This window comes from Notothenia rossii (genome assembly GCF_949606895.1).
Source record: "Notothenia rossii genome assembly, chromosome: 5".
In the NCBI taxonomy this organism is placed as follows: domain Eukaryota; kingdom Metazoa; phylum Chordata; class Actinopteri; order Perciformes; family Nototheniidae; genus Notothenia; species Notothenia rossii.
In genome coordinates, this window is record NC_136903.1 from 70,796,075 (window position 1) to 70,820,787 (window position 24,713).

The following is a 24,713-nucleotide window of genomic DNA, read 5'->3' on the forward strand; positions in this document are numbered from 1 at the left end:
CTTTATTATGGTGTACAATTAGGGAAAAAGCTTAATGGATTCAACACGGATGCAGCACAGCCTCTCGTAAATCACACACATCTTAATATTTACGGTGCATTTTAACAAGAAACCGACTGATGGGTATTGTTCATAGACCCATACTAGATGCAAATTATTAAGAAGTTGCACGTGCCTATCTGATGCATGACTGAGCGTCCGAGTGTTCGTGTAAACCAGTTAAGTAATTACTGGCCTCCTCATTCTAAAGCATGGCCTATAAAATTCAAGTGTGCTTTTAAAAAGGCTGCTTCTTATGCTAATGTGAAAAATACGTCTAACTGTCATTATTAATATATTGATCAAAGTCATTCAGTAGCAGCAAGTCTGCTTAGGCTACTTTATAAGTCTTTATAATGTATACATAGCTAGTTGACAATTATTTGATAGTTGTTATAATCCTTGCGAAAATGTAACACATTAAAACAAATTCATTGTGAATAATAGATAACTCTTTTTTGGCTCACACTTTATCCATGCCAGAATGCCTTAGGATCAGACCAGAATGTATCCCAACCATCCATGAAGAGATGCTGTATTCATGGATTTATATCTGCTAAATAAAAGTTGTGATGGAACTGATTTCTTAATGTACTTCACTGGACCAGTTATTTCCATGGATGTATAATAAGAAGGTTATATCCTGCCCTCAGTGAACCATTACTGACCCACTAGTGTCACCTGCTGGAGGAAAACACAGTTGCAGTTGCAGAACTGATCATGTTTGAGTTATATTATGAGCAATCTTCCACCACTGTCTGAATATAAGTGAATGGATATATGAAATCCACTTTGAGCAAAATAATAAAACAACTTGAGTTATCTTTGCAGCAAAGGGTGGTAATATTTAAATAGTTTTGTAGAATAAAAGTTGCATATTACAAACAGAAAACCAGTGGTAGGCTAGCATTCTTCTAATCTTACTATTAGTAAGCAATTAAATATGTGTATTACCCATGATGCTGAAATATTTTTTACATTGAGTGTACAACACATGTAAGACAGCGACAGGCAGAAGATCCAGGTCCAGATTTTTCTCTCCAACAATCTCATTAGCAGAGTCACAACCCAGAGCACCTGGCCCACACCATGAAATAAATGGTAATTTTTGGAGTATTCAAATAATGAATATAGCCATTCATTGAATACACTCTTCTACAAAGGAAAATAAATATTAAGTTGTGATTTGCATTGTATACATGATAAGCATCAACTTCTGTATGTATATTGAACAGTATGTTTACATGTGCTTATATGTATGAATATTAACCAAAATGCACATCAGCACATAAACAACTCAGGCATCAGGCGGCGCTTAACTTTCTGACCTCTGATGCTGAGCTTTTGTCACGAACCACAATTACCAAGAAACTCAGGCCATGATGATGATGCTATGGAACAAGGAGAGAAATGTGAAGCAGTTCATCCAAGCTCTTCACTTGAATACAATCAATCAAACTGACAGCTCTCAAGCAGTGGTGGATGTACTCACTGTAGCGTGTGTTTGAAAGAGTAGTTCGATGTATCTGTTGTTGTCCACCCTGACAAAAAAAGTAGTGTGTGTTCGGGCCCCTTGCTACAGATTAGACGTCTCTGTTCCACCTACAAGCAATATTATTTCACATAGTTGTGTCTAACTGTTAGCTCAATTGTATTTAGATCAAATTAGTAGATAATAATAATAATAATAATAATAATAATAATAATAATAATAATAAGTCTGTAGATCAAACTGTTAACTATTTCACAAAAAGTAAGATAAGTGAAAAGTAAAGTAATAGGTTCAAAAGTTATATCTTATCTTATCTTCAGCCTTGGGTATCTTTGGGGGTGGGTCCAGGGTATGAGCAGTGCTTGGCAGTACAACTTGATTTTGTTATGATTTTGATAACACTATAAATGTATGAGGATTAGCACAAAAGAAGATTAGTTTTTGTGTTGTTATTGTAACCATGCACACTTCCCTCATCTATGATAGGCTACTTCAAGTTTGTACACATTACACCTAGACTAATACACCATCAAGCTCTCCTGAAAACAGTTTAGCCTTGTTGTCATCAATTATTTCAGGACTTGACAAGCGCCACGGTGCCTGAGATTACCTCAAATCAAACAATTTACATTAAAATGCCGGCCCACCGACAGTTATAAAAGCCTAACCTTTGACTCCTCCGTGGGCGGAGTGAGGGCGTTTTGTTTAAGGGAGTTTGGTCCCAGCGGCTCTCCGTAGATCACGGCCTGGGCGTCGGCAGTTCACTCACTGCTGCTGCTGCGTAGGAAACAACAAAACACCTCTTCACCCACTGAGAGCTCGGAGGTGTTTCTTACGTAAACCTCATCTAAAACATTAAAAAAAAATGCATTCAGTAACGCTGGAAAGCAATGGTTCGCCAAGGAAACGGACAATATCGCGGGGACTGAGCGAAGATGAGTCTCTCCGAAGCATTATAAAAGAGGTGAGAAATCACGGCGACGATACCGAACTTTGTTCAGAGCTATTGTTTTAGACAGTCAGTTTACTTTTAAAAACCATATACCGTTAACAACGTTTTGAATCTATTTAAGGTTTAACACTGACGTCTATCCAACGGCATAAATAACCCGTCAGGCCTCCAGCTTTACTTCACTTCCTTAGCTAACATTAGCTTGTTGTGGTTCTGACTAACGTTCTGATGCTAGGCTCTTCCTCCGACTTAAGGTGTGTTTTCCTTTCTTTCAGACCGAGAGTTCCTCCAGGCGTCTGACACGAAGCGACAGCCGAGCAGGCACCCTGAAGAGGAGAACCGACAGCCAGGTAGGATCCGTATCACATGAAGAGGGGACAGGCAGATCAAAAACACCTCGAGTTAAATAGTGTATTGATCTCTAGCTGCAATCACTTTCATTGTCCTGGATTTCTACAGTGTATGACTCTCATGTGTCATTCGCATTGCAATATAATGATAAATACATGTAAGTCACTTAGTATATTTAAAATGTAAGCACTGTGCTAAAGTGTAGTTTTGAAGTACTTTAATAATCTTTATTTTTGATACTTTATGCCTTTACTTCACTACATTTCAGAGGGATGTAATGGTAATTTTGCTTTATTACATTTTAACTGATAGTTTAAATCAGTTTAATATTGTCCTTGAACATTGAAGATAATGTTGTCTTTCAGTTTGGCATTCTTTTCTGTTTTATACATTTACCAGTACTGATGTAAACTATTATTGATGGCAATGAGTTTGATGGATATAAATCCTCATAAGCTGGTGTTAGACTCAATTCTGTCCACCATCACATTGCATGACCTGAATAGAAATGTCAGTTATATTGCTAATGTTTTTTTTTTTTTATCATACTTAATCCCATGTTGACTTTTTGAGAGCTGTTATCTAACATGGTGCAGGGCAGTTTTTAGAGGTCACAACTTTTGATAGCTGCTTTTTCAGTGATAAATTGTCAGATTATGTGACACTAGAGAATGAACTACACAAAGATAAAACAAAGGGTAGGCAATGTTAGTGCACTTAAAACAGACTGATAGCTTTAAACGTTGCCATAATTGTTTTGTTATTTATTGTTCGGGTCATATTATAGTTTCTATGTGTAAACTAGAGGAGCAAAAGAGGAAGATCCTATATGGTCTTTTTGAGATCATGCATGAATTTAATATAAAAACATTGTTTACAAATGAACTATTTTTAAATAGTTTGTTTTCCTTTCAGCACTCGGACCAGGACATCTACATGGGACTCCCAGAAATGGTGAGTATTTCTTACTGTTTGTATATTTATTTCAATATTACTATTTCAAGTAAAGTGCTATCAGGTTGATTAGATCAGTGTTGCCTTTTCCGTTACATATTGAGGGATTGTCGTGCTTCCAGAGGATTCCTCCCACTGATAGCTATGAGAGCTCATTAAACACTTGTCCACCCACTGACTGGCATTTGTTCCCTAAAGTTGCCCACACTGATCTGTATGTGTGTCTGTGGTGTAGCTGGAGCTGCAGGCCAGCTATGACGAGGTGGTGCAGGAGCTGCGTGGGCTGGAGGTGGAGAGAGAGACTCTGTTGTTCCAGGTGGACGTCCTGCAGGACACGCTGGAGGGTGTGGAGGAGCTGCTGGCTGAGTCCCACAGGGAGGCTGGGGAGGCTAGTTCGGTACGCTCAATAACTCTGAAACGTTGCTTAGCTTCAAAACAATTAAAACATTTGACTACAGCAACAATATATATGGCTCCACCCTATCCCATGCTATCTAATGAGACGTTTATTTTTTGTTCCTTGTATCAGATCTAAAAGCGTTTTTCCTCTATTTAGGAGTTGGGACGAGAAAGGGAGGCCAAAAGGAAACTGGAGAGCACAGTCAGCTCTCTGATGCAAGAGGTGGAGAGACTAAAAGAGGTAATGGGACAATTAATGTTGCAAACTTTACAGTAGCACAAGGTTTCTGAATGTAAATATCTGAAGTCTTATGGAACTTGTTATGTTGCAGTTTTTTTGGAGTTAGATCATTTCTTATTTAACACAAATAAGGGGGAATGGTGCATGTTTTTATTCCCCGTGGATATCTTATAGTAATCCCCTTTTTCTACCAACTTGTACAAGTTACTGACTGTATTACTAGCCATGGCAGTGCATGAAGTACTGTAAAGGTACACTAAAGTCATGCAGTATTAATCTTGATCATACAAAAATATATTTAGCATAACGAAAATAAATCTGAAATTATTTAGCAGTGATGTTGGTTTTTCATTAAGTATCCAGTAGAGATAACATTTCACAATCATGTATTTAGTCGCCTATAAACTAATAAATGAATGGCTTTTCTTTGCTGCCATATTGATAAGAAATGGCAAATAGAACCATATTTAGTTTCTAACTCAAAGAATCTTAATTTAATGTCCAATGAAATGTGTGTTTGCAGGAGAGGAATAACAAGCCATCTGCTCCAGAAAACACACATGAAGGTGTGGACGAGGTGGACCAGATAACAAGACAAGGTGAAGAGGTGGAAAATGATTCAAAGGAGTTGATGAAAGACTCGTCGCTGTGTGAAACCAGAGCTATTGCGTCAGAGGAAGTGGTAGAGAGCGGCGGGAAAGAGGAAGAGAGCCCTCAAACGAAGCTGCGTATCATTGTCCATAAGCCCCTGGGCCACATGCCCTCTCTCGCAGTGGACAACTCGTTCGCAGACGGGGTCCTGCAGAGGTCTTACGAAACCGGGTTGGAGGAAGGAAGAGACTCCGACAGCACAAGTGCCTACGAGGATGCATCTGCCGAGACTCCAGAGCAGGACAGGGAGTTTCCGGGTGAGGAGGGCGAATTGGATCTGCCTCACGATTCAGAAAAGAGTTCTCCTAACAACGCTCCGGTCAATGGGGATCCCCAAGACCCCAAAAACCCTGAAGCTTGCATTGTGTCTTAATCTGTTTCATCTACTACTACTGGGCAAAAGGTCAAAGGTTATTGATTATTAATCATTTGGTGCGATTCAAGAGCTCTTTGATTTGAAAGTTACCAACATCGATAGTTTTGTTCTTTGATAACCTCAAAGTTAAAAAGTACCTCAAAAGTTATAACTAACTAGTTGATCAATAGAAACTGTATCTGTAACTAATTAGACAATCTATTCATTGTCTCAGGCAGACATTTTGCTAAAACGAGTGCTAGTTTCACATTCTAAAATGTCAAAGAGATATCTTTGGGAGTTTGAAAACGTCACCAAAGACCAAAAGGTAGTTTCCCACCAGTTTTTGTAATTTTCCAACTTAATAATGAATGAATCCTTAGCTTAATTGATAATGAGAATAATGGTTAATGGCAGCCCTAGTTGTAATACACTGTACGTTTTAAATTCACAACAAAACAACTAAGGACTCAGGTGTTTCTCCAGCTCCACTAATGACTACTTAATACTATCTGCCAATAGTTTATTTTTAATATCTGTCTTAACTTTTCTTTGTTATACATTGATAGACATGGAAAAAAAGTCCATGCTGCTTTGACCTTTTTACCTCTTTTAATCTTTAAATAAGCTATGTTGTATACTAACAGCTGCCAGGACACAACATCAGGATTTACCTGTAGACAAAACACAGTGAGCTCTGAGGAACTGGACAGGGACAGTTCATGTTCATCACATTTGTAATTCCAGTTGGAGAGACATTTAAGACACACGCAGTTATTCAATGCATGTAAAGATATGTGTTGTTTCTGTCCCCAGCTGCAGAGCTCACTGTAAAGAAAGTGTAGGACATGTTTATCGATTTTTGGAAGCTAAGAGCGGCTACAGGTAATCCAAGGCAGTTGTTGGAAGGGTTAACACGATACAAATTAAAGTAAGGGAAAATGCCATCTTTTTGCTGCCTTGCTAATCTTTAAAAGAAGATTTATTTTTTTATCTTTTATATAAACGTCCCTTTTTCCTGTTTTTACGTTGAAATGAGGGAAATTGATTTGGCTGCATTTGCACTTTCGAAAGTTCTTGTGGCATACATGTGTCCGATTACATTAAAGCAACATTCCCTTAACAACCAAACCTGTCAGCGAGAAGTGATCAGCTGACCTGCGGCAGGCTGCCTGCATGGTTACACTGTATTTGCACATTTGCAGTGAAACTTGCTGAAAACTAGTCTCTTTGTATGTCTGATTGCCGTCAACACTTTGTATTTAAACGCAATTTTTAATTTTTATGTGATGTTACATTCCTTAAAAGCTTAAATCTAAGTGGACCCTTTCACCTCATTTGTGATAATTTGCATGAGCACCTAAGAATGTATATCGATTTCCAAACTGCACATTAATTAATCCGTCATTTATTAGTACTTTTGCACGCAGTACACACATATTAAATCATACTTTGATCTAAGGTATATACTGCAAAGATTTTGAAGGGACCTTTGTGTTGTTGCAAATGTATCACTTCGTCATTTCTTAGTTTCTATGGTGAAAGGCAAAATTAACAAATTGTTTACTTAAAGGGAGAGAGAACTACATGACACTACCAATGTAATAAAATCACAATTTTCATATCTGATGTGAGTTACAAGAAAAACAAAACGGGAACAACATTTTTACTGTCATTTCAAAAAGGGGGTTGAATGTTTTCAGAATTTAGCTGCTTTATCATTTTGTGGGTTTTTTAATATTTGTATTTAATCTTTTGTACTACTTTCATCACAAAGTGTTATCACATAATGCTGGCTCACATGAGAATACTTGATTACTGGTTATGTTGGGCGGCCATGATGCACAAACAACTGCTTTCAGATGGGAGTCAGATGTTACTGTGGTGCTGCTGTGTGGTGGCACTGTAGTCAGTTCTTGATCAGGTCAGATGGTTTTACATGAACACACAATCATTTGTTGTTTTTGTCATCAACAATTCCTTTTATGTCATGATTTATGTCTAGGAGGTCAAAGGACTTGGTTTGTTGTAATAAACCAGTAAAGTGAAGTTACTTTGACTTTAAATCTGATCAATCATCTTTTATGATGAACTTCATTTCCTTATACAGCGCTGTTCAGCATTGTAGGCAAACAGACTCTTTTGGTGACAATTTCTCAAAATGTTCTTACTGTAATTTGGTGCATTTTATTGCTCTATATATTGTTTACCTGAGCTTTGTATTTAAAGTTCAAATGTATCAATAAGTTACAACAATGTATACCTGTATTGGAAATCACATTTGAGACATGTCAAAAATAAAAAAGGTGAACAATGCTGATGCTGATTTATTTTTACTTACATATTCTTGACATGATAATCTGATCACACATTTTCACTCAGTTATTTTCCAACACAAGCCACAAGCTTATCAGCAGTGATAAACATTCACATCAGGTTGGAAGTAACTTTTAAAATTATGTTTTTATGTTGCTCTCTGAATTGTGGACGCCGGACATTTGTCCAATAGATGGCAGAGCAGACCTTTATTAAATGTAGGAGTCAGAGCCTCCTTACATTAAATGATTTGTTGTTAAGTGGGAAACTCATATTTAATACAATTGATAGCATTTTCTTTTTATTACAGTAGGTGATGTTGATAATTTGAACCTGTTAACATATTCCACTTAGTTCCGTTTTTACTATTCAGGTTCTTAGCAGTATCTGTTTGGAAAAAAAAGTAAACCACATTGAAATGTGCTGTTTTTATGTCTACATCTTATCTTGTGTTTTCATCAGTACTGAAATTCTTCTTATAGGTTTTCAGTAACACACAGATAAATAAGCAACGCAGTTGATAGGTTTTACAAACTGAGAGTTCAATTAATCTCACAAATAATTCATCTGTTGATTTTACAACATCAACACAGGATACAATTAAGTACTGAAGATTGTATTACATTGATTTGGAACAATGAATTACAATATAAAAAGATGAATATATGCATTACATTTAATCTGAAATCAGATTGAGCTAAAGTGGAACGTTGCTAGTTATAGATCAGGAGGGGCTGACACAAAACAGATGTGAATCTGATCAAAACATCCCCACTTCTTTCTTCATTTTCAGTTGTTTCCACGGTGGCATGCTGGCAAATTCATCTTTGTTAATCCCAAAAATGTTGTTGAAGTCAGAGTCGGACAGGTATTTCTGAAAAAGCAACAATGTACATGTTTACATCTCACAAACAGTCTATGGTGCAAAGGCCTCAGACATAAATTACCTTTTGTTATTAAAGAGTACATTTGTGCTTTATAAAATAATAAATAAACATTGCAGTTGCTTTTTTTTGTAAGAAAAAGGCCCTTAAAGATTTTATTATTACACACGCACGCACGCACACACGCACGCATGCACGCGCGCGCACACACACACACACACACACACACACACACACACACACACACACACACACACACACACACACACACACACACACACACACACACACACACACACACACACACACACACACACACACACACACACACACACACACACACACACACACACACACACACATACCTCTTTCTGGGTTGGTTCAACACCTTCGGGCAGCTCATTGGTGAGCTTGTTGACCAAGTCGTCAGGTGGAAAACACTGAAAGCTTTTCTCACTTTCCACACAGTTCTGCTCCTAAAACTCACAGTAAGGTTCAGGTTAGGGTTAACAGATGAATTGCAGTCATACACTCAGATGGTGGTAGACAGAAATTGTACATACCAATGCAACACTAACAGGTGATACTTCATCTCCCAACTCCTTCTTCAACTCCTCATAGCTCTTTCCTCCCTAAAAGAAAGATATTTGATGTTAAGTGTATGTTTTTTTTAACTCATGCATTTATGATGCTTCATTTCAGTTCAGAACCACTCACACTCCACTTGGAGGGGTCCCACGCTGTGAACCACCCAGTGAAGGTGGGCGGCTCAAAGCCCTGCTTGATCAGGACGATGGGGGTGTCTGGGTCTCTGGCGCCGGGGTGTGTGCGCAGGTACTCTCTGCTGGTCACCACTGCTTCTTTACGCTCCACCTCATTGGCTTCTTTACCGATCCAGAGAATCACCTGAGGCCAACGATGAGCAAAGAAACATATTATATTTCCCTAAGTAGTATTGCACAAAACAACCTTAGGGGGGGCACACGTTGCAGCACGGACTCCTAACTCTGGAGTGGTTATGGAAAATGTCTCTGAGCAAGGACCCTGTTGCTAGCAATAACACACATGTATCTGTTATAAACAAAGATGGGATTCATTGATCAACAGCCATATCATAGACTTTAGTGTCTATTAATACAATGTCTAATTATGAATACTATTTCAAGTTACAAACAACTGTTGACTAAATTGTAAGGCATACTTAACAGTGGCCTTCAAAATGTTTGAAAACAAAGGCTGCGCTGTAGCCTATTCACATGTTGAGTTATATTAACTTGCTTATGATTAGTTATCATGCTGGTAGTGGCTTTAGTTTCTACCATTAATTAATTAGTTGAGCTATTTGTCTTTCCGTCATTTTCTTCTCTGCTTAAGAAACTATTAAGGCTCTTTAAAGTCCTCCTCCATATAGGAGGACGTTTAACAAAGGAGATAACTTTGACCGTTAACAGGGTTTTGTCTAAAATGTAAGGACATTTCTTAGAAAACATCATGAATATATGTTTCTTTGGGAGGAACTCTTTGTACTAGGAAGCTGCATGATTAATGTCTAAAGTACATTGGCACTAAATGAAGTCAGTTTCCCCGCCATGAACAGTGTCGCCTCACACCTGGTCCCATGTGTCCAACAGCATGACATCGTCCTCGTTGAGGTCGTCCTGCATGAACTGGGTCACTTCAGTCACGATGAAGCGTCCCGTCTTATTGGAGCATTCAAACAGGCGCGGCTGTTGGTCTAAAACGCTCTGCTGTAATCTACAATAAATCATATTGTCATATATTTATATAAGTCATATAATAGGAAATAAGCTTTTCACCCAATTCCTTCATGAATCCATTTGCAAATATCAGTACTGTATTTGTGTCATCGTCACCTTTTGTCATTAGCATAGGGAGCTTTCCCTCCAAGCAACTCCCAGAATTCAAAGGGCTCCTGACCCTCTGCCACAATCTCCTCAGAGCCTTGTCCTGACTTCTGGCCAATCACAGAGCTCACCTCCTTAGCCATGGCTCTCTCGTCTCCACTGGATCCCTGGTGACAAACTCTTGGTTACTTTGATCTATACACTTTATGGCTGACATTATATGGACATCCACATTTTATTAAAAACCAAATGTGATTCTAGATTATATCACTCAAACAATGGATATTAACCTGCAGCTATGCTAACATTCTTCATTAAATTAAGACTTTCAGATACATTGTTTGACCTGGCTACCGGGATTCTCTGCCATTCAGCCACAATAGCATGATTTTGGGCAATAAGGCCCCTCTCACATTCTCCATTATTCTTAGACTTTTAAAACAAATTGTTTAACCTGGCTGCAGGGATTAATGATTACATGAGTTGGGCGATAAGGCCCGTCTCACAGTCTGCATTATAGTTCCAGACCTGACTTTGTGCACAAGGGCCTCCTCTAACTGTTGGCACAATGTCGGAGGCACACTGTCGTCAGACGTATAATGTATTTTTTACCTTTACTGTAACATTTTGGCCTTAGCATCTTTGCCTCTATCAAGGTTGTTAAAGAAATAATTTGCTTAGGTATTCAACCTTCGGCACAGTTCATCATTTTCTCCTCTCACTGTCTCCTTTCCCATGGCATAGGTCTACGGCCTTGGGTATTAATGCTATCTCTTTTAAGGAGGGGCAGCTTGGGCGCATTGTTGTTGCCAGTCTATGACAGAGCACAAGCCGCCATGAGGTAGTTAACTGTTCAGGGACGAAGGTTCCCTGGCGCGCATTCTTTTCTATGGACGAGAGCTCTAGTTAGATTCAGGGTCCATAATGTGTAGTCTCACTGATGAAGAATGTTGATTATTACACTCTGAACTAGTTAAAACCTCGAGCTACAGAAGGAGTTCTTTAGAATTGGTTTGGCAACCGCTGTGTCAACTCGTGACACACCACCTGTCTTGTCAACTCTCCGGCCATAACTCCAAATAAACCATCAGTGTTTGACATCATAGCTCCAACTCTCCTCGTGTCTCTCTGAGTCCTCCTGACTCTCCATTGCTTCAGAAGTTTCCCTTACAAAGGTGGTTTTGTTTTCAGAAAGGGTTATGTGTTTTAAAGCAGGATTACAGACAAATTACTAACCCAATTTTCCTTACACTTGGTGGAATGTTTAGCAGCCGCCATTAAAGAACATATTCAATTTTGTAGCAGATCTACAAATAATGTAGTTATATGTTAACTTTATGTAACTACATACAAATGTGAACAAATAAATTACATACAAGAAACAGTGACAAATGTTATGAAAAGTATCATCATGAATGTTTGGTCACCCTGCTGCTGCATGTCGGTGAATGATCAGTTATATGATTTTAAACACCTCTTTTCTTACCTTTCCACACCACAGGTGGATTCCTGATTGGCTCTTTAGTAGAAACACATCATTGGAGTTGAGAGAGCTGGCCAGCGCAGGAAGCTCCATGGCTTTGGTGTTGGAAAGATCAGAACCGTGAACCTGGAACAACCTGATGGGCGGCTCTGGGTCAGTGCCCCCTTTTCTAGATGTGCCGCCCTAACATCAAAACAGGTTTTTATTCTGTATCGTTATAAGAAACTATATATATATATATATATATATATATATATATCTAAATACATCATTTAAATGCAGTTGTACCTCATATATGACCATTTTGCCCTTGAACATCGCCATAAAGTGTCTTGGTTCCTTTCCCATTGTTATTCTGACTTGGACTGGCTCGTCACCGTACTTCTGATCCAAGATTACTGCCTGAAATGCTGAGGCTGCAATTTCATCCTGTGTTGCATGACGCCCCTGAAACAATAAGTAGTAGTAGTTTCATTATTTGATACAGTAATAAAAGGAACATTTAATGCAAGGACAGCAAAGGGCCGCCATCTTGTATGGAGCTTTGTAAGAAATGATAAATTGTCAGTGTATGATCAGGAACGACTTTTATTGTGTAAGACATTGGGTGTTAAAGCAAATTCTCACCTGCCACATATAGAGCAGGTAACTCTTCTTGTTGTTAACCAGATAGGTATACAGGATCAGGTAGCAGTCTCCTCCATAAAAGTATCCGTGCCATGAAGGGTCCACGAGGACTAGCTCCAGGTCTTCAATTCTCCACATCTGAACACATCACAAAGGTGTATTACCACAGAGATGCATTCGATGATGTGATCATGTTTATTACATACAGGGAGAAACCTTAAGTAATACAAAGCATTCATTTTGTCTATCAGTCTATCAACGTTGAGGAACATATTTAATTTGAAATGTTTCTCATCTGTAAAACAGTGAAATAAACGTTCAAAGCTGTGAAACAAACATTGTTGTGGAATAGTCAGGATCAGTGTTTTCTGTTGTAATGAAGTACACCACTATCCAATATCCTAAACAATACTAAAAGCATTCATTGTTTCTTCCAGTTGAAATAGAATTTCACATTGCATTCCAAACACAAATTCATGTATTGCGTCTGAGGAAGTGAAGTAATGTTATTGCTATGTATTTTTACCTAATCATAAACACAGGAGAGAAAACAATTCAGATCAGACTTAGAAAAAGGTTTTCCTCACTGGTCTCTCCGGGCATCTGTACCTTGTAATGCTGAAGCTGACATTATTCAATCATACGTTTTTGCAAAAGATTAAAGTGCCACAGATACCTCCACTTCACCTGAGCCATTGTCCACCATGCGCTCCTGTGCAGCCACCTCTGGCATGGCGTGCATCACAGAGGCGTCAAACTTTTCCTGTGTGATGTGAGCTAAAGCAAAGTATGGTCAAAATAAAAAAAAACGTGAGACTTGATATGTTTATCTATCAAAAGCAATAGGTTATTTTAGTCTGTGCTTGTGTTTGGGTTAATTTAAGAACACACATACCCACATTCCCTCTTGAATGCACTTTCCCCAGACCTTGAGTCTGGTCCTTCACAGTCCACCTCTGGAACAGCTGCTTAAACAGAGCTGACTCCGCCCCGTCATTCACCGTCTCCACATTTATTGTCACAGGGTAGTTTTTCGCTTTGATGAACTCCTGTAACAGCCACACAACTTAATAAGAAATACAGTCAATAAGAAATGATTACAGGGCTATGTAATAATACTGCATTCTAGGTGTCTACATTACTGAGTGTATACAAGAGCAACCAGACAGAAGATAAGGATCTAAGTGGACGTCACTCACCAAAGCTCTGGACATGGCAACCTGCCTCTCAGCTTTGTCTGCTTTCTTCCCCTTCCATACGAAGATCTTTGTTCCTCCTTGATCCAGGATGAAGCAGTCCTAAACAGATAGTTTCAATAAATATTCATGACAAAATCATTTGTGTCCAAACAGTAGAGTTTAAAGCCCTAAGCTGTGCAGGACTTGGTGAAATGTCACAGTAGACCCCCTAAGACTAACCTTAGAAAAATGCCTCCTAACCCCCCCCCCCTAGTTTACTTGCTTTTATTTCAACTCAATTCCTGAATGACTATAACATAATGATTATGTCGGTTAATTGAAATGCAGCTGAGAATTGAGACGAATTAGCCCTAATATTGCTGCTTGTTGTAAGTTTAGACTACACCAAATACATAAAAGAGGTGTATCCTATGATATGTTTAGTTTTGCACTTTCTAGTTTTAAATACTTCCTAAAATACTATTTCTTAGATCTCTCTGTTAAATCCCACACATTTAGGCTATTATAAGTCATCCTCATTTGATATCTGATGGAATATTTCATTTCATATTCAATTCCATTTACTAACACCCACCCTAAAAAGTCTGGCGCCTTCCACTTTGACAACCTCTGTCCCTTGTTGTACAACCATTCAAATTGTTATTGCTCTAGTGACACCCGTCTGGGCGTGGCCGTATTATATAACATTTGTATCCTTTATTTGATGACAAACTCACCTCATGGCTGAGGAGATCCTGAACCAGAGGTCTAGAAGCAACTTCTGTGACCTTCATCTTTCCATCATCATCTGACACCCTAAACAAAGTTGAAAACAGATAAAAAGAAGAAGGACACAACTCTCTACCTGAAAATGAAAAGCATGAATGGAACACGGGATGCCACAGAGGTGGAGCAGCTCACTGGTAAAGAGTGAGTTTTGCTCTCTGTTCCTGGTCAGCAGTTTCATCTGGAGGTCCATCCGTCAGCTTGGAGCTTCTTTTGCCCAGAACGCCCTCCAGGACCTCCATGTTCTGAGGGGAGTCGCTCTCTGCGTCCCCCTCGATCACTCGGATCTCCGCCCGGCCTCCTCTCTCTCTGTCCCGGATGTCCTTGGCCAACAACATGCCCTGAAGCACAACTCAAAGAAATGACACAATGCAGAAACCTCAGACTTCAAACTGTCTTTATATCGGATACACCATTGTGATAACAAATACATCTAACAAAACAATAATTTAATAAAAATAAAAATTGTATCAGTCAACTTTCTGTCTTACTTGTCTTACTTCCATTAAAAATACATTTCATACAGAATTTTGAGATGATTAAATATGAATTGTTCTTTTCTATTCGTTCGTCTTTTCTTGGACATGTAACATTTTTTCTTAAATCCGACTATAATTATAGAACTGCGTAACCTAAATATTGGCTTCATATAAAAACATTACTCATATTACAATATATTTATTATTATTCATTTATGTTCACAGTCTTAGAAACACCAACTGGTTAAAACAATGTATTTATTTTACTTGTTTTTAGTTTTGCCACATTTTGTTAATATTCTAGTTCTTGTCTGTTCTTACATGTTGTAGTATTTTAAATCCCCACCTGTATGTGTCAAACTAGCTGTTATGTGTAATACTATTTGCACAAAAACCAAGAGTAAACTAATAGCTACATTTACAAAAAAAGTGTGTGGTATTGACAAAATGATGTCAACACCTAGAATATGAATAAATTAGCTGTAAGTTTTAGTCCACACTGCTTTGCTGTTAAAAAGTTTTGAAGTGAATGCATCATTCAGAGCCCTCAGGCCTGTTAACAGGAAGTAGGAAATGAGCTTTGACGTCACCCTCCCAGAGCTTTCCATACTGGTCTAATGATGGTATTTAGATCTGAAGAGTCCAGCATGGAAAAAGACTTGTTTCAGCATCTGTGCTACAAATGTTTATTATATATATCCAGAAATATGATGGAATGAAAACCTCAAAGAGTAAGTAATGATTTTCTACGTAATTCCAACTCTGTTCCTGTACTTAGGAAAATATAGCTGCAAATGTGTTCACTTATAAGCTGCATTTCTGTCATGTTTAAGGCATATCGTCATCTCTTAATGATAGTTGCTGGAGGTTTCTTGATGCTATTTGGTTCATTGTTAATGCAAGACACCTTTTCATGTGAAAGGACAATACATTTGTATCTTATCTTATTTAAGAATACAAATATTGAGTGAATGCTTTTAGTGTATTTTCTGCTCCAGTATCTTTCTGTGTTTCGTTATGGATCCGCTCCAAAGAGTCGACACAGGAACCCAAAAACAAATCTTACTTTAAGCTTTTCCTGTTTGTTGCACTTGGGTCCGTTCCACTGAACAATGGTCTTCCCAATGTCCAACAAAAACAAATCTCCAAGGTTGAAGCTCGTCCAGCTCATCTCCACCTGAAACCAATAAAAACATAGAGCAATACATCAGCATTGAATTAGTCTTTGCATCAGTTTTCATGACAAATGTATGCATAATGTCTGTCACATTAGTTTATTTGAACAACATATTCTTAAGATTATGACATGTGCAACCCTGTAAGGAAACTGCCCACCTCTCTTGCAATCACTCTTTTCCTCCCTTTGACATGAAGCAGTCTCTTCACATCGTAGCTGTTGGTTTCAGTGTGCCTCATTCCTGATGCAACTCCACCTTTCTTATAGCTAGACAAGAGAGAAGATGAGATTTATTTCACTCTATTTTTAACATTGACCCCCTGTTTTGGCAGTCTGACTTACATTACTCCTTGTTTGAAGTAGCCCTTGAAGGCATCAGACTCGTGGCTCTGAACCTCACGGTGCTGGACCGGATTGGAGCCCAGGAACTCGTCGAGCTGGATGGTGTAAATAGCAGCTGCACCCTGTTCATCCTGAGAGGACTGAGAGCCGATCCAGTAATGGACGTCATAAGCGAGAGAGCTGCCTACTTTCTGAGTCTGTGGGTAGAGAGCAGTGTGTGGACCAGGACGTTATCTGATTATCAGGGCTAGTAACAGAATACATTTAAGCAGGATATATGATCACATTACCAAAAATGAGTATCTATAATCAGCCCAGCTTACAATTAAAATGTGTTTTTTAATTATGATTTATACTACATTTTATCATTACACAGAAACATTTACCTTTTTTTTTGTTATGAAACCGCACCCCACATTATGACTGCATCCTTATTTTTAAAGTAATGCAAAGTTATTCAGACTAAATAAATAAGAATATACTAATGGTTTACCGTGTTTATTGCAATTATTGTAATGTGTATTGAGTTACTCTATTTCAAAGTGGTTAATTAAAAGCACATCTGTCTGTACTTCCTGTAAAAAGTCTGCAATTACAACAGCAGTCTTTACTAAACAAACAAGCAGCCATATCTTCTAAAACCACACCTTCTCAGACTTACAGACAGAAGTATGTAGCAGTCACCCTCGTAAAAGTTTCCATAAGATTTCTCTGGGATTTGTACCAGCTCCATGTTCTGTGCGCACACGCACACACACACACGCACACGCACACACACACACACACACACACACACACACACACACACACACACACACACACACACACACACACACACACACACACACACACACACACACACACACACACACACACACACACACACACACAGTGAGAGAGAGGAAAAATCTACATTTCAGGTCTGAAGTTACCAGCCATCTTTCTACACATCATCACTGCTGTTTTAGTCATTTCCTCCCGGAGAAGCAGACTTTTTTTCCCCTTGAAACCTGACCGCTGATAAAAACGTTAGACTAAAGGCCATTACCATAACCATATACCATAAAATCAAATTACCTCAATTCTCCAGATTATAATCCCCGCGCTGCGAGTTACTGCCCTGAATGTGTACTCCATGTTGCTCGGATGCACTCGAGTGACAATGTAGACTTTTGATGCTTTGTTTTCTGAAATTGGAAGAGGAAATGGTTATGAAAACATAACTGTTTTGGTCCTTAGTTTAGTGTATTTGTTTATTTGTCAGGGTACAAAAAGAACATACATCTCAAAGAGATAAGATGCTTTGCACCAGATTATAGCATTGCTTTAAGAACATTAAATGTTAAAGGATGCAATTTCCTTGAGAAGACAAATGTTAACAATATTTTAAACTATTTTCTCTAGATTTCTATCAAACTAATATCAAGCCATCATGTTTAAATCTTATAGTTCATATATAATCAAACATACCTGGTATTCTTGTTTGATGACTTCCCTTGTCGCGTGTATGGTGTGCCAACAGCTGATCTTCTCTCTGATAACAAAAGCCCTCAATCCTCTTCCCCTCTCTGCCTTTAAATCATTTGCCTGTGTTTTGCATCTTTCAGGACCTCACACGGTATTCTATCCAATCACTAAGGAAGGAACACAATCCTGTAGGCAAATATTCTGAAAGAAAAAGGATTGACTCATATTCAAATGAACAAACACACACTGTCACTCTGACCCCCGCCATCTTGTCTGTATATTTTACAACCCACTCGGCCCTGTACCACCACGGTATGAACTAATGCACAGCTATGAGTGGAAATAATGTTCTTAAATAATACATTAGTGTTAATGGGCTTTGAGAAGAATGGTTTATATACAGTGAGATGGGTTTCTATGGCGACATATACTGTAAAAGCAGAGGTCGGAGAAGTACTCTGATCTGGTATGAGTAAAAGTAGAAGTAGGGTGCAGGAATATTCTTGTGACAAGTAAAACTCCTGCAATCAAAAGGTTACTCAAGTAACAGTAGAAAAGTATTAGCATTAAAATATACTTAAAGTATCAAAATTAAAAAGTACTAATTCTGCAAATTGGTCTATTTCAGAATAATACATATTATATGTAGTGTTATCAGAGCTGGTAAAGGTGTAGCTAGTTTTAATGACTTTGAATACTGCAGGGTAGCTTGTAAATGTACTCCAGGTGTAACTAAAGTCTGATTCAATAGTTGATTATAGTTCACATCATTAATCCAAATCTGCAAAGTAACTAAAGCTGCGTAAATGTAGTTGAATAAAAGTACACCATTTAACTCTGATTTGTAGTGGGGTAGAAGTACAAAGTGGCAAAACATTGAAATACTCAAGTAAGTACAAGACTACTACTGTAGACTAAACAATGGTCAGCCCAAAGTCTGAAGGTCTGAAGAGTACATCTTTGAAAACAATCTGGGGTTGTGGAGTTAGACAGATGTGAGCGTAGAAGAGGTCAAGCTGCATCGTGGGTTATTTAGGCGGCAGGCTTTGACAGAGAAAAGGAATGAGGAAAATATATTGTTCCTAATGTATAAACAATGCAATAACTAATCATATGTAAGTTACTTCATAGCGTGCATGTCAACACACAAGAGAATTTCAACGTGTTTGTTTTGTTATCCTTAAAAACACACAGTCACTCCTCAGAATCATTTACATACACAGCATATGAACAACACCCACACCCACCCACCCACCCACCCACCCACCCACACACACACACACACACACACACACACACACACACACACACACACACACACACACACACACACACACACACACACACACACACACACACACACACACACACACACACACACACACACACACACACTGTTTCATAACCACCTGTTAATGTAATGAAACCTAAATGAATGATAAAAAGGATGTATATTCAAATAATCAAATCCTTGTTCAAACAAACCTTATTCAATGACGGCACAGCGTGGAGTAAAGAAGTCATAAAGGTGCCATGCAATACCACGAAAAATAATTACCATATTATAAAAGATGGCAAATACAATGGACGTCTGGTTGTAGCAGCATCAAACAGAATCATCAGAGGGGCTTTTATTCCTGTGTATGAAGTTGAGGTGGCCTGATTATAAACACGTCAACTTGGTTCAGTTACATTTGATGAACAGATTTGAATGTTTTTTTGAACAGTGTCATTGTAGTCATGTTTAAAGTTTTAAAGACTCACTCACGCTTATTTTATACATGATTTAAGAAAAAGGTGGAGTGTGACTTCTGTGAATTCAACTGTATATCTGTGGATCTCCCGTGTTAACCCTTAATGTATAAAGGCTTCATGTTGTTTTAAATAAATATATATAGCTTTATATCTGTAATGTCAAAGCTTCAGAAACGTTCTAACTTCTTAAAGCTTTTATATATTTCTTCATCTAGAGGAGTGTGTTTTTGGAGAGGTGAGAGCAGATGTTATGAGTCACAGTTCCCGCTCTGATTGCATCAGTGATACAGAACAAACCACCATGCTTTAAAAATAGTGCCAATGGGCTGTGTGCTGAAAGGAGCGAGCAGGAGCTGAAAGACATCCTGCAGGGATGCTGAAAATGTGAATGCAAAACTATTGCATCATATTTTTTTAAGAATAAAAATAATACTGTTTTGATTTGCAAAGTCAATTTACCACAATTTACATAATGAGAGCATGAATAAAGGACCAAAAGCAATGCCTGCAGCAAACTTAAACAAGATAAGACACAAGATCCGCCTGCTCCAATGTTTCAAGTCAAAATAAATGCATTGATTAGTATAGTTCATATTGTGTTATACAAAATCTTTCATTGTGCTGCTAGAGAGTTTAATGTAGACAGTAAAGTCTTCCTCATAACACAGTGCCTCTATGACTCCTGCCTCCACTCACATTACGCCTCCTCCTCCTCCTACCTAACGTTGATGTCCTGTGTTTTATGGAAAAAGCAGCCTTCCTCTGAGAGCCATATATACCTTTAAACATTTCATGGCCGGCTCAAAACCATTACAAATACCAGAAGGCAACACTCGGCCCTGCAGCAAAGAAACGATGTATTTATCTGAAACTATCACAAGCACTTAAAAAGAACAACGTTTGTGCAGTTATGCAGTATTTCCTTTTGTGTATGCATGTGGGAAAAGAAGAGACAAAGGGAGGGATGGGAAGCCTGGAGCGCTGGGAGCAGAATTTGTATATTTGTTTGTCAATCAGGTAAAAGGTCAAGTGAAAATTGAAAGCAGTGTCTTGTCTCACTGAGGGTCTGTGTTCCTCCATCTTCCCCAGATGTTTTTGGCTCCTCCCAGACAGCTTCTAAAACATTCCAGCCCACCTCTGGGAATCTGCTGGCTCCTCCACTCTCTCTCTCTCCGCTCCAGTCAAAACTTCTCCAGGAGCTGAGGACACCGGGCTGACACAAAATGAGAGTACTTGTTGTCTTGGTAACTTTGGCGTGCTTTGCCAGCGCTCAGCACCAAGCACTGATTGACTACTTGGAGCGGAGGCTGCAGACTATCGAGGTAAGAATCCTTTTACTTCCCTTTACCTCCCTTTACCTCTTTGTACCTCCTTGCACCTCCCTGTCGAGCCCTGCGCTCCAGAGTCCTCTGAGGGGAAACTGCCAGGGACAGGGCATTGGCAATGAAACGCAGATGTGGGTAAATCCTGAGGAAAAGGCTGGAAAATACAGCTCTGTGAGCTCCTTGTCTGTGTTCACAGACTGAGATAAATATGTCGTTTACAACTTAGAAGAGTCCATATTTGCATTGCATGTTTCCTAACGTCACATTATGGAAACGCTTTTTGGTTCCTAAAATGTGTATTGGCAAAATGAAGTATCATGATAATGTTTTAAAACAGTGATTAACACATGCCAGAATTTCAGTTTTCACTGTTGAGACCTGTGGAGAAAATCTCATTTCCTTTTCCTGCTCCGCGGGTCAGAGGTCAGGGTCTGCTGAGGAGAGAGAGAGCTGGTATATGAGTCAGTGTTTTGCTAAAAAGGCCTTTGAGCAGGGAGGAAACTTGCCACGTGTGGTCGGAACCTGGTTGTTTGAAGGATGAGCTTCCTACTTATTATGCCCTTCAACTTCAGTCTATTTATTTAGACTGGAAAAAACATAAAATGATGGCCTTGATGCATTTACAGTTCCTGTGAAATGACGATTGTGTATGGCTCACATTACTACTGACAACCAGGTTGGATAAAAACAAGTGAGACAGCTTGTATGATAAAAATAATAACAAATGATCTGTCACCTTGTTTGAAAACAGGACCGGATCTCTTTGTGGCATGAGCAGACCGCCCGCTACGCCTCGGAGCTGAGGGAGCTGAAGCAACAGATGGTGTCCCAGCTGGAGAGCCTGGATAAAGAGAAAGAGTTTCTGAGGGTGACTCTGGACGGCGTGGGGACGAGGGTGGACCGGGTGGAGCGGGAGCTGGACTACCTGGAGACACAGAACGGTGCTCAGCCGTGTGTGGACGTCGACGACAAGCTGATAGAGCAGCAGGTGATGCTGGTGAAGGAGAAGCAGAAGGCTAAGTACTCAAAACTATCAGGTGAGATGAGATGTGAAGTGTGTTCTGTTCATCAGAACACACTTTGAGTTTGAATGGGGATGAACATGGAACAAGGGCTGCATTTACAATAACCTGAAATGGAGAAAAGCAAGCATATTCTCAAGTTTCTGAATATATAACAGTAATTATGATTACGGAAGAATATTAGGCCTAGGCGTAAGAGGAGACAAATGAAAGAAGACAACATTTTCTCCATTTTGTAATTCAAGAGTGAAGTCAAACTTTAAGTAAAGTTCCTGGGATAGGAATAAAGGCCTAAATGCTGCGACTTGGGTTCTATTTTTGTGTCACAGAAACTGAAGACTAGAAATCACAGGGTATGGTTTTAAATGCTGGACTTTTCTTGGCAACTTCCTGTTCCGCATGTTCTATTGGTGACTTTTTCAACTTTCAAGCCCTTTAGCTACTTTAGTGCTCAGACCGCTAAGTTTATTGACCTAAACATTATTCCTTTAAAAGCAGTCATGAGATCTTTAACTGCTAATGCAATGTAAACCATGTCAGCATGCGTGCCAGTTGTCACTTGTCAAATAAAGCCTGCTGCCCTCTCCTTTTCAGACTGCAGTGACATGATCTCCAGCATAAAGGCCATGAAGATCTTGAAGCGAGTTGGAGGGCCAAAGGGCATGTGGACCAAAGACACAGGCCGGGGCTCTGGGAAGGTCTACATTTTTAACGGGACAGACGAAGACACCATCCATGAGTTTGCCTCCGTTCAGGACTTTGCTCGCTCGCAGGGCATGTCTCTGGCCAAGAACCTGAAGCTGCCGTCTGCCTGGAAGGGAACAGGACATGTTGTCTTCAACAATTACGCGTACTATATAAACCAGGCAGAGGAGATGATGGTGGTTAAATATGACATGAAGAACAGCTCTGTGACGGACAGTGCTGTGTTTCCAGTGCAGGACCATCTCCCCGTGTACGGTCTGACCCCAGAGACAGTGATGGACCTGGCTGTGGACGAGGAAGGCCTGTGGGCCATTTACGCCACGCGGCAGAATGAGAGGTACATCTCTATGGCCAAAATGGACGTCAACACGCTGGACATTGAGCAAATGTGGGACTCAAACTGTCCGAGGGAGAACGCGGAGGCGGCTTTCATCATCTGTGGCACTCTGTATGTGGTCTACAACACCAAGCAGCCCGGGCGCTCACGAATCCAGTGTGTGTTCGACGCCAATGACATGTTGACCAACGAAGAAGCATCACTGGTTTACTTTCCAAAGCGTTACGGAGCTCACTCCAGTCTGAAATACAACCCTCAGGAGCAGCTGCTCTATGCCTGGGACGACGGCTACCAGATCCTCTACAAGCTTGTCATGAAAAAGAAACTAGAAATCTGAGCTAAATAATATTTTAAGCCATCCTCCAAAATCTTCCACAAACACACCAAAACAATGTATAGGTCCTTAACTACAAATCATGTGTACTTCATATTACTGCTGACAATGTGTATGCATAATGTGGCACAACTTTAGAAGGTGTGACTGGTTTCAAAGCGGTAATAATCAGTCTTGAAATTAACTTACCTGTGTCATCCAATGACCATGATGTATTGGGTTGCATTCCTTTTGGGTTCCTATTCTTGTAAATGCGAATCTCAAAAACGCCATGAGGGGATTTCTTCCAACTTGGCACAAACGTCAACTTTCTCAATGATGAACCAATTTCAATTTGGGTTGCCAAGGGTCACTGCGACCTCACAAACTCAAGTTATATGCTAATCATGACAGTTGTAAAGTTTAAACATGTCTAATAGGATAAAATGATGAAGTGCAACTGCACCAGTTAATGACCAAATGCAAAGCAATCTGGTCATATATTGCTTTCCGTTTTGTCAATGTGACATACACTTTTAATTCCAGACTTTTAAAATGTAATGAGTAAATGTTATTAATTATTATTATTATTATTAAATAGTCTCAAAAATTGTATTAAACTTTTGTTTTCTTTAATAATGCACATTGACAACGACAAAGTTGCAACACTTCATCATAGACAATCAATTTGGGCTAGAGTCTGACTCTCCAAAATCAAACTTACTTTTAGAAAATCTGATGAGAATTTGTGTCATATTTCCACATCTGAAATGTGATCTGTTTATCTGACTTCCAATCAGACTGCACTGCATATCTGTTTCCTGAATGTTATCTTTGTCGACTGGACCGTTAACTTACTGCACTTACTAACATGTGTATAACAGGCAATAACATTTAGTTATTCATCAAATTTCATTTTGCAGCTTTTTAGTTCATCAGCCTTTACATTTGTAGGGTCAAGCTTGTTTAAAAACATCAATAACTATCAAAGTAAATATCTATGGTGTTGTCACGTATAGTGCAACGATGTTGTTGCCATGGCAGACAGCCTCAGAGATACAATGAATAAAACACATTATGATACGTGAAAGAAACAGCTAGCTGGCTAGTGCTGTTATATTTCTGTTTTTGAATTAGTGGAGCACATAGGTATTTTGTGGCGTTTGCTTTTTTACTAAATAAAACAACAAAATTGACAAAGAGCACCACTATTTTAAT

At 39.1% G+C, this 24,713-nt stretch overlaps 3 protein-coding genes across 3 annotated transcripts; 2 read left to right on the forward strand and 1 right to left on the reverse strand.

The window, feature by feature from the left end:
- The first annotated feature begins 2,248 nt into the window (after positions 1-2,248).
- On the forward strand, positions 2,249-7,750 carry LOC307038979 (uncharacterized protein). The gene is made up of 6 exons (XM_079680663.1): positions 2,249-2,495; positions 2,759-2,833; positions 3,750-3,788; positions 4,024-4,185; positions 4,345-4,428; positions 4,952-7,750. Exons 1-6 carry the CDS (start codon positions 2,397-2,399, stop codon positions 5,450-5,452), a joined length of 960 nt encoding a protein of 319 aa, XP_079536789.1. The 5' UTR covers positions 2,249-2,396; the 3' UTR covers positions 5,453-7,750.
- Positions 7,744-18,129, reverse strand: avil (advillin). Its single transcript, XM_079680662.1, has 20 exons — positions 18,042-18,129; positions 17,649-17,758; positions 17,233-17,307; positions 16,572-16,768; positions 16,388-16,496; positions 16,119-16,229; positions 14,709-14,914; positions 14,525-14,603; positions 13,809-13,907; positions 13,505-13,658; positions 13,286-13,386; positions 12,610-12,747; positions 12,271-12,429; positions 11,986-12,165; positions 10,509-10,666; positions 10,245-10,389; positions 9,352-9,540; positions 9,198-9,266; positions 9,000-9,110; positions 7,744-8,624 (listed from the first exon to the last, which is right to left on the reverse strand). The coding sequence occupies exons 2-20, from the start codon at positions 17,706-17,708 to the stop codon at positions 8,511-8,513; spliced, it is 2,454 nt and encodes an 817-aa protein (XP_079536788.1). The 5' UTR covers positions 17,709-17,758; positions 18,042-18,129; the 3' UTR covers positions 7,744-8,510.
- A 2,747-nt stretch (positions 18,130-20,876) lies between these two features.
- olfml3b (olfactomedin-like 3b) lies at positions 20,877-24,698 on the forward strand. The gene is made up of 3 exons (XM_079681588.1): positions 20,877-21,115; positions 21,870-22,155; positions 22,735-24,698. Exons 1-3 carry the CDS (start codon positions 21,017-21,019, stop codon positions 23,517-23,519), a joined length of 1,170 nt encoding a protein of 389 aa, XP_079537714.1. The 5' UTR covers positions 20,877-21,016; the 3' UTR covers positions 23,520-24,698.
- Positions 24,699-24,713: the final 15 nt, after the last annotated feature.